The 16,700-nt window shown below is 40.0% G+C and overlaps 1 protein-coding gene across 7 annotated transcripts in view; it reads left to right on the top strand.

Moving 5' to 3' along the window:
• DCAF1 (DDB1 and CUL4 associated factor 1) overlaps positions 1-16,700 on the top strand; it is a 68,818-nt gene that overhangs the window by 6,402 nt on the left and 45,716 nt on the right. For 3 of the 7 annotated variants that reach the window (XM_037529853.2, XM_054694266.1, XM_054694259.1), the window contains exons 2-5: positions 768-819; positions 6,482-6,599; positions 11,217-11,293; positions 13,338-13,411. In XM_037529853.2, the coding sequence (XP_037385750.1) occupies positions 6,490-6,599; positions 11,217-11,293; positions 13,338-13,411 (261 nt within the window). In that variant the 5' untranslated portion in view covers positions 768-819; positions 6,482-6,489. Of the gene's footprint in view, positions 1-767; positions 820-6,481; positions 6,600-11,216; positions 11,294-13,337; positions 13,412-16,700 lie in introns of those variants that run through there. The other 4 variants (XM_037529871.2, XM_037529880.2, XM_037529862.2 and 1 more) reach the window with 2 other exon arrangements.

Below are 16,700 nucleotides of genomic sequence, written 5' to 3'. Positions count from 1 at the left end.
TTTTTTTTTTTAACCTTTATCTCTCAGAAAGTCAGTTACCTGCCAAAGAACAGATATAATCCATGTTTTGTTGTATTCTTCCAGGAATATTTTATTCTAGGGAGAGACACACACACACTTTACTTTTCTCAGTTGACAGTATATTTGAAAGTGGACCGAAGTTAGGAAAGGAAATATTTCAAAATTTCTCCCAACTTTTAGTATAAAAGATTTCTTTTTCTTTTTTTTAAGATGTGTTTATTTATTTACACAAGCACTGGGTACAGTCAGAAGCGCGGGAGGGTGAGAGAATTGACCAGAGCCAGAGCAGGGAGCAGAACAGGCCGACTGACGAAGTACACTGCTGCGGGGAGCAGTGGGCAGCAGGAGAGGTCTGCGCACCATGTGGGACCCTAGCCTGGCGGTCGGGGATTGAACCGGCGCTGCAGAGGCTGCGGGCGCTCAACCGCTGCGCCACAGGGGAGGCCCAGTATGATGGTTTTCTATAGAAAAGTTGAGAGTAGTAAATGAACACTTGTTTATATGTCCAGATTCAACAGTTAATATTTTGCCACATTTTCCTCCATAGGTGTGTATTTCTTTATTTTTTGGAACTATCTGAGAGATAAGTATAAGTTGCTGACACATCATTCCTAAAAACTAAACACTTAGGCAGGCATCTTTAGGATAATATCATTGAACTTTTTTTTTTAATAGAGCTTTATATTATCCCATTGAATGGGCAACATTTTCACTTAACCCTCACAACAATCATTTCCATTTTACAGATAAGGAAATTGATATTTGGAGGCGTTAAATAACTTGACCAAGATCTCACAGGTATGTTGGCAGAGTTGAATAATTGAAACCCTTTTCCAACTACCAGTTGTTAGTCTTGGGTACTTCTAAGAGTCCATTTTCTCATCTGTAAAAAAAAAGGACAGGGTGGTTATGAAAATTCAGAATACTGTACAGAAATTACTTGGCCAAATATCATTCCATGTTAATATTCACTAATTAGTTACTGTTTTGTTACTATTGAACAGGTTATAAATTCTGCATACCACTTAAAGGACTCACTTTAAAATGTGAATTGAGTAATGCACTTTTACTATGTTGTGCGTAACAAACTATATTTTTTGTATATTTTTATATTTTGTATAATAGCCTTTCATTGATAAATCAGTTACCAGTATAATTGAAAACTGGTAAAATCAGTTACCAATATTATTTTAGTCTATTGTAAGTATATTTCATCTGGACAAGTGATTATTCCCAAGTTATAATTATCTCAGGCATAATTAATCAGAAGTTTTAAAAATAGTGACAGAAGTACATATGTGTTTCTAAATTGGAATAATAGAATTTTAGTATTTAAATACCCTTGAATTGACCTTTATTAGTAGTAATATTTTCTTTAACAATGTGTTCTTTTACACTGATAGTTATTCAAGAAGCATCCCTTCTGGATATTTTTCATTCCTAAAAAAATTGGTAAAATTCACATACCATGAAGTAAGCATTAGCCATTTAAAAATGTACAACTATATTTATTGAATATAAACAAAAGAAAAACTAAACATTTAACATTAAAAAAATAAAAATGTACAATTCAGTAGCGTCCATAGATTAGTAATGTGCATCCATCTTAGTAATAATGTATCTTCTAAACCATGAACACAGCATTTTTTCCCCCCATTATTTAGGTCTTTTCTAGTTTATTCTGGCAATGTTCTGTAGTTTTTAATGTAAAAAAGTCTTGTGTTTTTTAAAAATTTTTTATTTCTTTAATTTTATATATTTTTTTACATCATTTTTCATTTTTGCACAATGTATGCATTTTCATCTTGGTTATAGTCCCCATACAATTCCCACCCCCGCTTGTGCTTTTTTGGATTAAATTTCTTTTTTTTTTTTTTTTAAGGATTTATTTTTATTTATTTATACAAGCACTGGGTACAGACAGAAGTGCAGGAGGGTGAGAGAATTCACCAGAGCCAGAGCAGGGAGCAGAGCAGGCAGAAGGACCGAAGTACACTGCTGAGGGGAGCAGCGGGCGGCAGGAGAGGTCTGCACGCCCTGTGGGACCCTCCCTCGGTGGCCTGAGAGCAGCTGGGGATCGAACTGTTGCTGAGGAAGCTGCGGGCAGCTTCGCAACCCAGCGCTCAACCGCTGCGCCACCGGGGAGGCCCTGGATTAAATTTCTTTTTTTTTTTTTTTTAATAGTGGCATGTTTTATTTATTTATTTGTTTGTTTGTTTTGTTTATACATGCACTGGGTACAGTCAGAAGCGCGGGAGGGTGAGAGAATTCACCAGAGCCAGAGCGGGGAGCAGAGCAGGCAGAAGGACCGAAGTACACTGCTGAGGGGAGCAGCTGGTGGCAGGAGAGGTTTGCGCGCCATGTGGGACCCTCCTCAGGTGGCCGGGGAGCAGCCGGGGATCGAACCGGCGCCGCAGTGGCCGCCTGCAGCTTCGCAACCCAGCGCTCAACCGCTGCACCACCGGGGAGGCCCTGGATTAAATTTCTTAATATTAGTGCTGTTGTAAATGAAATTGTTTTCTTAAATTCCTATTTGGATTGTTCATTGCTAATGATTTTTGTGTGTTGTAACTGTTGATTTGTTAACTCCAATATTATTTTTGTGGATTATTTAGGATTTTCTGTATATAGGATCATGTCATCTGCGAATAAAATTAATTTAACTTTTTTCTTTCCTACAACTTGGATGCCTTTCTTTTTCTTGCCTAATTATTCTGGCTAGAACACTAGTACAGTGATTAATATAATTGATGAAATAGGGCAGCTTTTTCTTATTTCTGATTTTAGAGGGGAGACTTTCATTCTTTTACGGTTGAGTATAATGTTAGCTGTGGTTTCTTTCTTTCTTTTTTTTTTTTTTAAGCCCTTTACCATGTTGAGGACTTTTTCTTCTGTTCCAAGTTTGAATTGAATTTTGTCAGATGGTTTTTCTGCAATGGTGAGATGATAGTGTATTTTTTTTCCTTTATTCTTTTAATGTGATGTTATACTAGTTGTATGTTGAATCACCCTGTATTGTTTTAATCCCACTTGGCCCTGATATTTAATCCTTTTAATATGTTGTCATATTTCACTTGCTGGTATTTTGTTGAGGGTTTTGCATTTACTATATTCATAAAGGATGTAAGTCTGTAGTTTTCTTGTGATATTTTTATTTGCCTTTGGTATCAGAGTAATGCTGCCTTTATGGAGTAAATTAAGAAGTGTTCCTCTTCTATTTTTTGAATTCGTTAGAGATTGGTAGAAAGTTTTCTTTAAGTATTTGGCAGAGTTCACCAGTAAACCTCTTCCTTGCACTTTTTGGACGTGACTTAAGAGATTAGTTTTGTTATCAGATCTTACTGCTTTGTCCAGTCTTGAGATGTTTTACTTTAGCATAAAATTTTTCTGTTGAAAAAAATTGGTTATTACCCTACTTTACCCCCCTGCCTAGACTCTTTAAGATTGTCAAGGTTGAGCCTCCCTGGTGGAGCAGGGGTTAAAGACACAGTGCTATCAAGCTGTTGCCAACCGCTGCAACAAGAGTTCCATCCAGGGCACCCAGGGAGCTAACCCACATGGCTCAGCAGACCTCCCCTGTCTTGCCCACTACTCCCCTCAACAGTGTATTTCAGTATACCTGCCTGTTCTGCTCCCCACTCTGTCTCTGTTGAATTTTCCACCTCCACTCCCGCATCTCTGGCCTATACCCCAGTTCTTGTATGAATAAATAAATAAATCTTAAAAAAAAAAATTGTCAAGTTCATGAAAAACGAAAGACTTAAAGTCACAGTCCAGAGGATAGTAGGGAGACATGCCATCTACATGTTATGTAGTATCCTGGATGAGCTCTTGAAACAGAAAAAGAACATGAATGAAAAAACTGGTGAAATCTGAATCAAGTCTGGAATTTAGTTAATAATAATACCCCATTGTTAAGAAGGTAATATTGGGGAAAACTGAACTGTGTGAGGAGTTCTCTGGGAATTCTCTCTACTCTCTTTGTAACTTTTTGTAAATCTGAAATTATTCCAAATTATTTTAAAAAATTGCGTAATTAGTGGATTACAGTAAAAAACAACACACAACACAGCCTGCATTTCCTCAGGTTAAGGTCAGAAGTCCATGTAAGTCTGTCAGACCTGCATCATTTCCTTTTTGTGAGTTTGATTAGAAAGTCTGGATTCTTCTCTGCAGAACAAAAGACTTTTAATTCTGTCTTCTTTCTTGGGAAATATTTGTTCTCCTTTGGAGTTATTGGGTAGTACAGGTAACATGAGTCACTACTATACATTTTAGAAATATATGTGTATTTCTTTTGGTCTTTTATTTTTAGAAGAGAAAGCAATGATCCTAGGTCACCTACCCTTTTTTTTTTAAATTTACTTATGCATACAAAAACTGGTATGTAGGCCAGAGGTGCGGGGGGTGAGAGGATTCACCATTGACAGAATGGGGAGCAGCATAGGCGGATCTACTGAAATACACTGCTGAGGGGAGCAGTGGGCGAGACAGGAGAGGTTTGCTTTGCCATTAGGGTCAGCTCCCTGATCAGGGATTGAACTCATGCCACAGTGGTTGGTGACAGCTTGATAGCTCTGAGACTTTAACACCTGTACCACCAGGGAGGCCCTAGATCACCTACTCTTTATGATATGAAACTTTTTATAGAATGATTGATATTTCTGTGAAAATGCAAGACCTGACATTTTGCTCCTTAGGGATACATTGACAAAAAAATTGATTTTTAAACCATCTAATTATTCAAATGTCATTTATCATTTTGGCACCCCTTATACAACTCTCTTATTTGTATGGATGTTTCATGAAGCTCTTCTAAAATATCTCTCAGTTACCTGTCCTTCTGTACCCCTAGACTCACCACTGGACCCAGCACCTTTCTTTCTCTGCCTCTCTCAAACCTCTTAACCTACTTGCAGGAGATCAACTGTGAGAAAGGTTAGTTAGAAGGATAAACACGTCCCACTTTAGTGTTGGTAGTGATGTCCATTTTAGTTCTTGGCCTTTTGTTAAGAATTAGCAGTAATGTGTTGTTTATCTTTCATAGAACTTCCCCCCGAAGACTTGCAGGAGCCAAATATTTTTGCTTTTATTATATTTTTCTTTCTTATTTGAATTTAAGAGCAAATATTTTAGAGAGTAGTTTTTGCTACATTTTGTATTTTAGAAAAGTGGCATCAAAGTTTTGGATCTCGGAGATCTAGGCCTGGGATTATTATGTGTATATGTGGTATATAGGTAAATGCATTTTTTAAAGATTTATTTATTTATGCATACAAGAACTGGGGTGTAAGCCAGAGGTACGGGGTGGGGGGTGGGGGTGAGAGGATTCACCAGATTGAGTAGGGAGCAGAACAGGCAGATCTACTGAAATACACTGCTGAGGGGAGCAGCGGGCGAGGCAGGAGAGGTCTGCTGCGCCATGTGGGTTGCTCCCTGGCTGTCCAGGGATCGAACTTGTGCTGCAGTGGCTGGTGATAGCTTGACAGTGCTGTCTTTAACCCCTGCGCCACCAGAGAGGCCCCTGTAAATGCATTTTTTAAGGGAGAAAGGAGCCAAAGTATTTATCTGATTTTCAGAGTTGTTCCTAATCCTTTTTTTTTTTTTTTTAAAGATTTATTTATGCATACAAGAGCTGGGGTACAGGCCAGAGATGCAGGGGGTGAGAGGATTCACCAGAGACAGAGTGGGGAACAGAACAGGCAGACTGACTGAAATACACTGCTGAGGGGAGCAGCGGGTGAGACAGGAGAGGTCTGCCTCGCCATGTGGGTTTCTCCCTGGCCAGCCAGGGATCGAATCGTGCTGCAGAGGCTGCGGATTGCTTCATAGTGTGGTGCTTAACCCCTTGTGCCACCAGGGAGGCCCAGTTGTTCCTAATCCTTTGAAGGTTAAGAATCATAATTTTGATTTAGTTCCATGTCCCATTTGACAGTTGAACAAACTGAGTTTGAAAGGTGAAAGGACTTGTTCATTCTCACTTGAGTATTAGCTCAGAAACCCAAGCTTCCCACTGTACCACAAGTAAAATTACCTTAAAGATTCAAGGAGTAAATTTTTTTTTTAAGGTTTATTTATTTATTTATACAAGCCCTGAGTATAGTCAGAAGCGTGGGAGGTCGAGAGAATTCACCAGAGCCAGAGCAGGGAACAGAGCAGGGTGAAGGACTGAAATACACAACTGAGGGGAGTAGCGGGCGGCAGGAGAGGTCTGCGCCATGTGGGACCCTCCTTAGGTGGCCGGGGAGCAGCCGGGGATCGAGCCGGCGCTGCAGAGGCTGCAGGCAGCCTCACAACCCAGCGCTCAACCGCTGCGCCACCAGGGAGGCCCCAAAGAGTAAATTTTCTTTGCTTTTTACCTTTTGAGTTCTTATCTTTCCCCCATCCCCCGCTTTTCTTTTTATAGGAAATATGTCAGGTTTATTTGTCTGTGTTCACTTATTTATTTTTGCTTCCTTAGGCTAAGCCATGACGACAGTAGCGGTACATGTGGACTCCAAAGCTGAGCTCACTACCCTGCTGGAACAGTGGGAAAAAGAACATGGCAGTGGGCAGGACATGGTACCTATACTTACCAGGTATGAACAATTGAGTCTTAAAAGAGATTAATTTTTTTTTTTTTAAGATTTATTTATTTTTCATTTATACAAGAGCTGGGGTACAGTCCAGAGTTGCGGGAGGGTGAGAAGACTCACCAGAAACAGAGCTAGGAGCAGAACAGGCAGATGGACTGAAAACACTGCTGAGGGGGGCAGCAGGCGAGACATGAGAGGTCTGCCTTGCCATGTGGGATTCTCTCCTGCCGGCTGGGAATTGAACCAGCGCTGCAGAGGCTGTGGACAGCTCAACCCGTTGCGCCACCGGGGAGGCCCAAGAGATTAATTTTAATAAAAGGAAAAACTAAGTAATAGCATGGGAACATTTCCACCTTGAGTGAATTGTAGATTCATCTTTTCCCTTTTAGAACTGGTCTTTTTGTTTTAATGCATACAAGAACTGGGGTGTAGGCCAGAGGTGGGGGAGGGGTGAGAGGATTCACCAGAGACAGAGTGGGGAGCAGGACATGCGGATCTACTGAAATACACTGCTGAAGGAAGCAGTGGGAGAGACAGGAGAGGTGTACTGTGCTATGTGGGTTAGCTCCCTTGCTGGGGATCAAACTCAGGCTGCACTGGCTGGCGATAGCTTGATAGTGCTGAGACTTTAACCCCTGCACCACCAGGGCGGCCCTGGGACATAATTTTATTGAATGAATGTGTTGAGGAGAGAAGTTGAAAAGACCAGGGAGGAATGTTCATGGTTTTTCTAAACAGGAGGTCACTGGAATGTGGGATGTTTAACATCCAATCTTTGATACCATAGCAACAAAAAGAGCTTTTTATTTATACAGTGATGTATTTTTTTTTTTAAAGATTTATTCATTCAAGAACTGGGGTACAGGTCAGAAGTACAGGAGGGTGAGAAAATTCACCAGAGCCAGACCGGGGAGCAGAATAGGCAGACGGACCGAAGACACTGCTGATGGGAGCAGCGGGCAAGGCAGGAGAGGTTTGCTGCGCCATATAGGGTTCTCCCTGGCCAGTGGGGAATTGAATCGATGGGGAATCTAATTGGCGGTGCAGAGGCTGCGGACAGTTTTCGCAGCGCGGCACTCAACCGCTCGCCACTGGGGAGGCCCACAGTGATGTATTTTTAAGGGATAATGAAAACATAATGATCTTTTGAAAGCTTAAACAGGGGCCTTACCTGCTGGCCTCAGGGTTAAGTCTCAGCAGTATCACCACTACAGACTGAGTTTGATCCCCAGCCAGGGAGCTAACCCACATAAGGCGCAGCATACCTCTTCTGTCTTGCCTGTTGCCCCCCTCAGCAGTGGATTTCAGTAGAGCTGCCTGTTCTGTTTCCCACTCTGTTTCTGGTGAATCCTCTCACCTCTCCACACCGCTGGCCTACACCCCAGTTCTTGGATGCATAAATAAAATAAATCTTAAAAAAAAAAGAACTGTGAATAACATGGTATTTGAAATGAAGCCATAGTGAACGAAAGAATTTAAGTGTTGTGCAGTTAACATGTGAATTGTTGATGTAACTGAATGGAAGAATGTCATGAATGGGATGAAAAGTTGGTGGTAGATTCACTTAATTGCTCAAAAAATATTTATTGGGTATGTATACTAGAAATACTCAATAATTTTATTGTCTAGATTATTTCAAATTCATTTTGTGTTTGACCTAAAACTTGGTCATTATGCTATAATGTTTAGCAGTACAAATCCTAAAATACATGTCTTTAAGGAGATAATTATCTGGGAAACAACTAATGGGTAAGACATGCTAAGTAATACAGACTAGTATTTATTTATTTATTTTTTAAGATTTATTTAAGCATACAAGAACTGGGGTACAGGCCAGAGGTGCGAGTGGTGAGAGGGTTCACCAAGAAAGTGGGGAGCAGAACAGGCAGATATACTGAAATACACTGCTTAGGGGAGCAGTGGGTGAGACAGGAGAGGTCTGCTGTGCCATGTGGGATGCTCCCTGGCCACCGGGGATCAAACTCGTGCAGCAGAGGCTGCCAGCTGCTTGACAGCACTGTCTTTAACCCCTGTGCCATCAGAATAGTATTTAATGAAATATAAATTGGACAGTGTGGTTTGTAAATATTATAAGGGTTATAAAATGGAAAGGACTTGAATGAGTCAGTTTTAATCAACAACTATTTGTGTTCCTTTTGTGTGAGACATTTCCCTGAATGTCAGCTTCTCATTTGTCGCTGAAAGTATCACTGAGAACAGGCACCCATCCTCAGGGATACTTGCAGAAGACTATATATAGCCAACAGTGGAAGGTTAGATTAGAATCCTGAGTTTTAACTTCGATTATGGGGTGTGGTAAAGCTTCCTTGGGGCAGGGATTGAAAGATGGTAAGAGGTAGTTTAATGAATGGTGCAAAATAACTAAAATGGTACTGAGAGGGGAAGGAACTGGGATATGGACACCACCCGAGTTCAGGGTGATTGTAATAAGAATAAAAAATAAAATTTTATGGAAGTTCTTAAATATTCAGAATTAGATGGGGAGTTTGATAGTAGGATGAATTCAAAGTGCACAGTAGCCCCCTCATAATCTGTGGTTTTGCTTCCCAGGGTTATAATTATCTGGCATCAACCGATGTCCAAAAATGTTATGTACAGTAAGATACGTTAAGAGAGACTGAGACCACATTCACAGCACTTTTGTTACGGTATATTGTTATAATTGTTCTGTCCTCAGTTATTCTTGTTAATCTCTTACTGTGCTTATTATAAATTAAACTTTCATTGTAGGTATATGTACATAGGAAGAAGTACAGTGTATAAAGGATTTGGTACTATCTCCAGTTTCAGGCATTCACTGGGGGTCTTAGAAGTTGAATACCAGAAGACTCCCTCCTGCACATTTCGATCAATATTTTCCCTAATTTAGTTGTTTTTCTATTCTTTATTTCTAGTTTTTCACAGTGACACCTGAATAACTTCCATGTCAGGCTTTGTTCATAATAGAGTATGTCAATTTAGTTAAACTGCAAGGAAATTCTTTAAGGTAGGGACTGTTATATTCATTTTTATAGATAGGTCACAGAGAGGTTAAGTCGCATAGTTGCAAGAGCTATGATTTGAATCAGCTCCAGTGTTATATTGAGTAGTTTTTACTGAAGATGCTAGTAGATTCTATCTGATTCAAACATTTTTTTGTGTTATTTCCCGTTGTGGAAAAGAGAATTTTCAGAGTTTAGAGGGGAAGGCGGAAAAAGTAGAACTACTCTACAGGTTAATAAGAAAAATACATAGAGAGTGGGCAAGAATTTTTGCAGGGAGTTTAACCCTTAAGTCTAGGAAGTATAATTTTGTGGAAAAAAGCATAGAAGAGAGTTTGACTTAGGATAGAGCTCACTAGATATTAGAAGGTATGATAGCCTTGTATTTGAATTATAATAGATTAGAAAGTCAGATTTGCTTAGGGTGCTTGTCAATAAGTGATTTTTCTTGTTTCAAAAAGAGTGCATGAATAAAAAATCAACTGTCAATACATGCAGCAACATGGATAAGCAAAACATGCTGAGCAAAAGAAGCCAGGTATAAAGACTGTATAAGACTCCATTAGGCAAAAATTAATCTGTAGTGAGAGAAAGCAGGTGAGTGGGTGCTTGGGGGCAGGGGTGGGAGCTTAGATCAGGGGAAAAATGTTTTCAGCTGAAGTAATAGCACATGGAAAGGCCTTGAAGCATATATACAAACTTGAACTCTTCTGAAGAGCAGAGAAGACCATGTGACTGAAGCTTAATGGAAGAGAGTAGAGGAATAAAAGTGATCAGAGATTCAGGCAGGAGCCTGATTATTGTAAGCCATGGTGGTTTGATTCAGGTTACTGTGTTAAGTCAGACGTTGGAGGACGAATTTTGTCTGGTCAAGCAGGGAAGCAAGCAGCAAGGAGATGTGGGAAAAAGCTGTTGCATGTAGACCAGGCAGTTGACGATGGTGGTCTGGACAAAGGTAGGAATGATCACAATTTAGAAAAATGATTAAAGTCAGGAAATATTTTGTAGGTAGGGCTCATAAGAATTATTGTTGTGGGAGATTACGAGGAAAAGGAAAATTTAATGATGTTGCCTTGATTTGGGGCTTCTGAGAGGGGTGGTGTTTTTGAGACAGGGAAGTGGACAGAGGAATGACTTTGGGAGTAAAAATTATTTCCCGGGATGGCTATTTAGATCTCTATGTTCATCAAGAAAATACTTTATTTTGGGCCTCCCCAGTGGCGCAGCGGTTGAGCACTGGGATGCGAAGCTGCCTGCACCTCTGCAGCGCCGGTTCGATCCCCGGCTGCTCCCCGGCCACCGGAGGAGGGTCCCACATGGTGCGCAGACCCCTCCTGCCGCCCGCTGCTCCCCTCAGCAGTGTACTTCAGTCCTTCTGCCTGCTCTGCTCCCCACTCTGGCTCTGGTGAATTCTCTCACCCTCCCGCGCTTCTGACTGTACCCAGTCCTTGTATAAATAAATAAATAAAAAATAATAAAAAAAAAAAATCTTAAAAAAAGAAAATACTTTATTTTAACTTACTGTTTTTATTTTACACCTTGACTGTTGACTGTTGTGGAAGCAGTGCATTTTTTGGTGTGCTTGTCTAGAGTTGACCCTGCTTCCCTTTTTTGCTAGGATGTCGGAATTGATTGAAAAAGAAACTGAAGAATATCGTAAGGGGGATCCAGATCCATTTGATGATCGACATCCTGGTGAGACTTGTGTTCTTTTAAGCCTGGCTCTAACTTTCTTTCAAAACAAATTTGCTTAATAGGAGTATTTTTTAAATGAAGTAATATCTTTTCTGCTAAGTTTTAAGACCTTATTTTGTTAGTTTCACAAGGTGGAAACAGTAAGGAGAAATAAATATCTGGGAAAGTTGAAATATTTATAATATTTATAGATTAAATAGAACATAACTAACTTGAACTAAATTGATATGATTACAGAAACAGAGAAAAATACCTCTCTATCTTTTAAACTGAAAGGTGTTAGCCTCTTTGCCTTCATCTTTTTAACAATGGTAATTATCCTTTTACTGATAGGGAAATGTAATTAAGAATGTCATCAGTGTCTTGCTTTTAGTTATGAAGTTGATACTTGGAAAATTTAATAGTAAAGAGACTTTCTTGATGTCTACTTTAATGTCTTTATTACAGTATGTGATATCATGCTAGTTTGGTTTTATTTGGGGCTAATTTAATAGGGACCTTGATAACCCAGCCTGCTTTGTCATGGAATTTGCCATATTACAGAATTATGTGGGATTTGAAACTTTGCCATTTTATGTTCTAAGGTAGATTACCATGGGCAAAAAAAAAAAAGTCATATATGGGTCCACCCTGCACATTAACTTTCTCTGTATAAATTGGTCCTTTGTGGAGGGAACAGTTTGAGATTTTATATGTTGAGTGATAGTGAGAATGAATGGGAATTATAAAAATTATATTGTAAGTTTACCTGAATGTTCCAGGGCTTATTTTCATCTGAGCTTTTAAGGTAGGCGTGTCATTTAGTATCCAGTTGTTTTTGTGATTTACCTGATGCTCTTTTCCTCAGCTTCCCAACTTACAACTTCAGGGGACAATTTATTTAACCCACATCTTCAGTTAGGCTGTTAGAGCATGAAGTGTGAAAGTGAATGTGAAATAAGAAGTAAAGTTAATGTATGGGGTTATGAAAAGAATTAAAAGAGAAATGGCTTTACTTAATGATATTGCCTTGGAATGGATGAAATGCTAATGAGGAAAAAAGGAGAGGATGATCTATGTATTTTTTCATTAAATATTTAAAGATTATTTTTCTTTTTTACCTCTTATGTTAAACAGTATTTTTTAATAGGCATAGTTTTTATTAATAAAAATAAGGTCTTGCTTTCATCATATGTAAGCAGAAAAAGCTAGGTAATCTGCAGTTATTGGTTGTTTTTATGACAACTGTCTTTTAACTTTTTGTGAATTACTTTGCAATACTATTTCGTTTGGTAAAAACTTCCTGTTAGTAGTTTGCATATTTTCTTCATCTTAAATTATACCCTTGACTAAATTTGCCAGGCTAATGCTCTGAAAAGAGATGAAATAAAATGGATGGTACTTGTCTTAGAAACAAACCCGTTTCTCTCAGCCGTTGACAAATTCTTTTACCTTCAGGCCCTGTGTTGAGGAGATCCTAGGTTTCTTGGCATCATCTCTTTTCCTAGCTGCTTAGAAATTAAGATGGCCATGGTTACTGTATCTTAGAGTTGGTGATTGCTTAGTGGGATCCTTCTCCTTCTAATGTAGATGGCATAGGTTTTCGGAAGTATCTCTGCTGCTGTTGCCATTATAGTTGAAAGAGATTGCATTTGGAGCTAATCTTCTCCAGGCCACACATCAAAAGAAATTGTGCTTCCTCCCTTTCTCTGCCTGGAAAGTCAGGGATTTTCTTTCTCTTAAACTTTTTATAACTCTTTTGTAGACCTTATATACTTAGTGATGCTGATCTGGGTCAAACGCTCATTCATTTAATTCAGCATTGCTATGTAGGTATTATGCTGGGAGATGGGAAGGTTAGAGAGCAGTGTCTCAGGTTTTTATATTGTCACTTTTAATTTAAAAAAAGTTTCTTATGAAATCTAATTCATTAAAATAATCTTTTCCTTGTTTCTTTTAATTTTTGCTAGCACTTAGTAGTACAACAATGTGACTGTCTTTCCATAGGTCTAAGTTGCTTGACTGGGATGACTTACTCATTCCTTTGTTCCTCCTCTTTTGGTAGGTCGAGCTGATCCAGAGTGTATGCTGGGCCACTTGCTGAGAATACTCTTCAAGAATGATGATTTCATGAATGCAGTAGGTTTGCTTCTTTCTTTTTTCCAGATACTGTCATTAGCAGGCACTGTACCTTTATTATTTTTGTAAATAGTTTGCTTTCTTCTGAGGCTTTGATCAAGTTGGAAATAGTGGGTAGATTTTTTTATTTGGTATTGGTTCAGTGATATAAGACTAAGTATGGGCTTCTTACCAAAGTCCTGGCTATTGCCAAGGTGTTTTATCTTTGGTGTGTACTTTGTTCATTTGAACATTGGTGAGGGCTCCCTAGGAAGCTATGTTAATCATTGGGCAAATATGATTTTGAGTTTGGGACTATAGAATTACTCTTGGGTTCCTGGATGGAAAATAAGAACAGTATAGGGCCTCCCTGGTCATACAGGGGTTAGTGTCTCAGTGCTATCAAGCTATCGCCACCTATCAGCCTGAGTTTGATCCTTGGCCAGGGAGCTAACCCACATGGCGCAGCAGACCTCTCTTGCCTTGCCCACTGCTCCCCCCAGCATTGTGTTTCAGAAGATCTGCCTGTTCTGCTCCTCACTCTGTCTCTGGTGAATCCTCTTACCCCCTGCACCTCTGGCCTACACCCCAGTTCTTGTATACATAAATAAATAAAAACAAATCTTTAAAAAAAATAAGAGTGGTATATACAGCATGATTCTGCAGTGACACTGGTATATGTGCTGGCCATATACTAACTCACAGTTGTTGAGGGATAAGGGAGGGAGAGTGTGTGTGTGTGTGTGTGTGTGTGTGTGTGTGACAACTTTTGAACATAGTAGTTGCTCAGTTAATTGTGACTTTATGGAAGTGGAATGGCATGGTGCTGTGTTGGGGCTTTGTCATTGCTCACTGACACTTTGACCTTAAGGTATTTTGAGCCTCTAAGCTTTATTTTCTCCAAATTTTGTTTTCCAAATCTATAAAATTGGGGTGATAATTCACCTTAAAATGTTTTGTAGTCCTTGGATGTAATAAAGTGTGAAAGTGCTTAGCAGAGAACTTGGCACATAAGGACTCAGTATTAACTATAAATGTATTAATTTCCACATTCATTTCTGTATTCCAGTATCCTTTTCTCAGCTTCTGATCACTTCCATCTGCCTTCTAGACATTGCCACCGGGACATCCTCCACAGGCGCCTTGATTTCCACATATCTAATAGTTGCTTCACAGCCTGTTTTTCTATTTGCTAGTCTAATAGTAGTGTCCTTGTCTGTCAGGTAAAAGCTATCCTTTATTCCTCCCACCTCTCTCCTTCAGTATATAGGTCTTGTTCACTTTCCTTAAATCTTCACAAATCCCCATACTACTTTCTGTCCTAGTATAGCCACTACCATTTCTGTCTTGGTTACTGTAATAGCCTTTTCACAGGTTTTTCTGATTGTTTTGTCCTCCTCCAATGCATTCTTTACTTCAAAACCTAGAAATCTTTCTGAAATGCAAAAAGTGATCAAGGTATCCTCTTCCTTAAATCCCTTTGTTGTTTCCCATTGCTCTCAGGATACATTTTCTTAGTTTGGTATATAAACTGAGAACTAAATTCTTGCCCTTTGGCCTTTTTCTCCTTCCCACTCTCCCTTAGCTACTCCTACTCTTGTCCTTTTTATTTTGATTTAGAATCCCTTATGCTTTAAACCCTTTTCTAATTCTTCTGGAGTGTGTGGCCGCCTACATGCTTCTCTAGCATCCTGTAGTCATATTAATTTTCATAATTCCCTGTTGAATTACAAATCTTTTTTTTTTTTTTAAGATTTATTTATTTACGTATTTATACAAGCACTGGGTATAGTTGAAGCTCAGGAGGGTGAGAGAATTTACCAGAGCCAGAGCGGGGAGCAGAACAGGCAGACTGATGAAGTACACTGCTGGGGGGAGCAGCAGGCACGGCAGGAGAGGTCTGCGCGCCATGTGGGATCCTCACCGGCGGCCGGGGATCAAACTGGCATTGCAGAGGCTTTACAGCCCAGCGCTTAACCACTGCACCACCGGAGAGGCCCGAATTACAAATCTTTTGATGTCTTTTTTTTTTTAAAGATTTTATTTATTTATTTTTGCATAGAAGAACTGGGCTATAGAGACAGAGTGGGGGGCAGAATAGGCATATCTGGGCCTCCCCAGTGGCACAGTGGGTTGAGCGCAGCACTGCGAAGCTGTCCGCAGCCTCTGCGGTGCAAGTTCGAGTCCCAGTTGGCCAGGGAGATTCCCAGATGGTGCGGCAGACCTCTCTTGTCTTGTCCACTGCTCCCCTCAGTAGTGCTTTCTGTCAATCTGCCTGTTTTGCTCCTCACTCTGTCTCTGGTGAATCCTCTCTCCTCCCCTCCCCCCCACTCCCCCCACCCCGGCGCCTCTGGCCCGTAACCCAGCTCTTGTATAAATAAATCTTTTTTTTTTAAAGATTTATTTATTCATTTACACAAGAACTGAGGTACAGGCCAGATGCGCGGGAGGATGAGAGGATTCACCAGAGACAAAGCGGGGAACAGAACAGGCGGACTGACCAAATACACTGCTGAGGGGAGCAGCGGGTAAGACAGAGGAGGTCTGCTTTGCCATGTGGGACCCTCGCTGGCCGGCCAGGATGGAACTGGCGCTACAGAGGCTGTGGACAGCTTCACAGCGCTGCGCTCAACCGCCTGCGCCACCAGGGGAGGCCCTAAATAAATAAATCTTAAAAAAAAAAAAAAACCAAAAACAGGCATATCCACTGCTAGGGGGAGCAGCAGGTGAAACAGGAGAGGTCCACTGTGCCATATGGGTCAGCTCCCTGGCCTTGGATCAAACCCAGGCCTTTGCATTGGGCCTCTGCTTGGTAGAGCTGAGACTTAACCCGTAGGCCACAGGGAGGCCCACTTTCTGATGTCTTAGTCACTGTTGTATTCCAACACAGAACACAGTGCCTTTCTATAGTAGCTATTCAATAGGTATCTGAATGACAAAAGGAGAGTTTTATTAATATGTTAATAATGTATGTTTATATATTATAAATAATTTATAAAATACAAAATTAAAGTTTTTATTATTAACCATTTTTAAGACTCAAGTGGGAGCTTATCCTGCTTTGTTTTATCCTTCTGAAAAAGTATATATGAGGATTGGAGGTGATTTCTTTCTGTGAACTTTCATTTGTATGGTTGCTGAGTTGTTTAGGGGATGGGGGATTTGACTTCAAAGCTGCAGAAGAAATTTTATCGTCATGACTCAACAGGATCATAACTATTTATAGTAAAGATTTAGTATGTAGTATTAGGCACAGTCTTCTTTAATATCCTTTAAGCAAGCAATGGGCATTTATTAAGGATTTATTAGA

Source organism: Talpa occidentalis, unplaced genomic scaffold, assembly GCF_014898055.3.
Source record: "Talpa occidentalis isolate TD23 unplaced genomic scaffold, MPIMG_talOcc4v2.1 talOcc4.10, whole genome shotgun sequence".
In the NCBI taxonomy this organism is placed as follows: Eukaryota; Metazoa; Chordata; class Mammalia; order Eulipotyphla; family Talpidae; genus Talpa; species Talpa occidentalis.
Note: the sequence above shows the minus strand (reverse complement) of the source record. Positions and strands in the feature narration are given on the sequence as shown.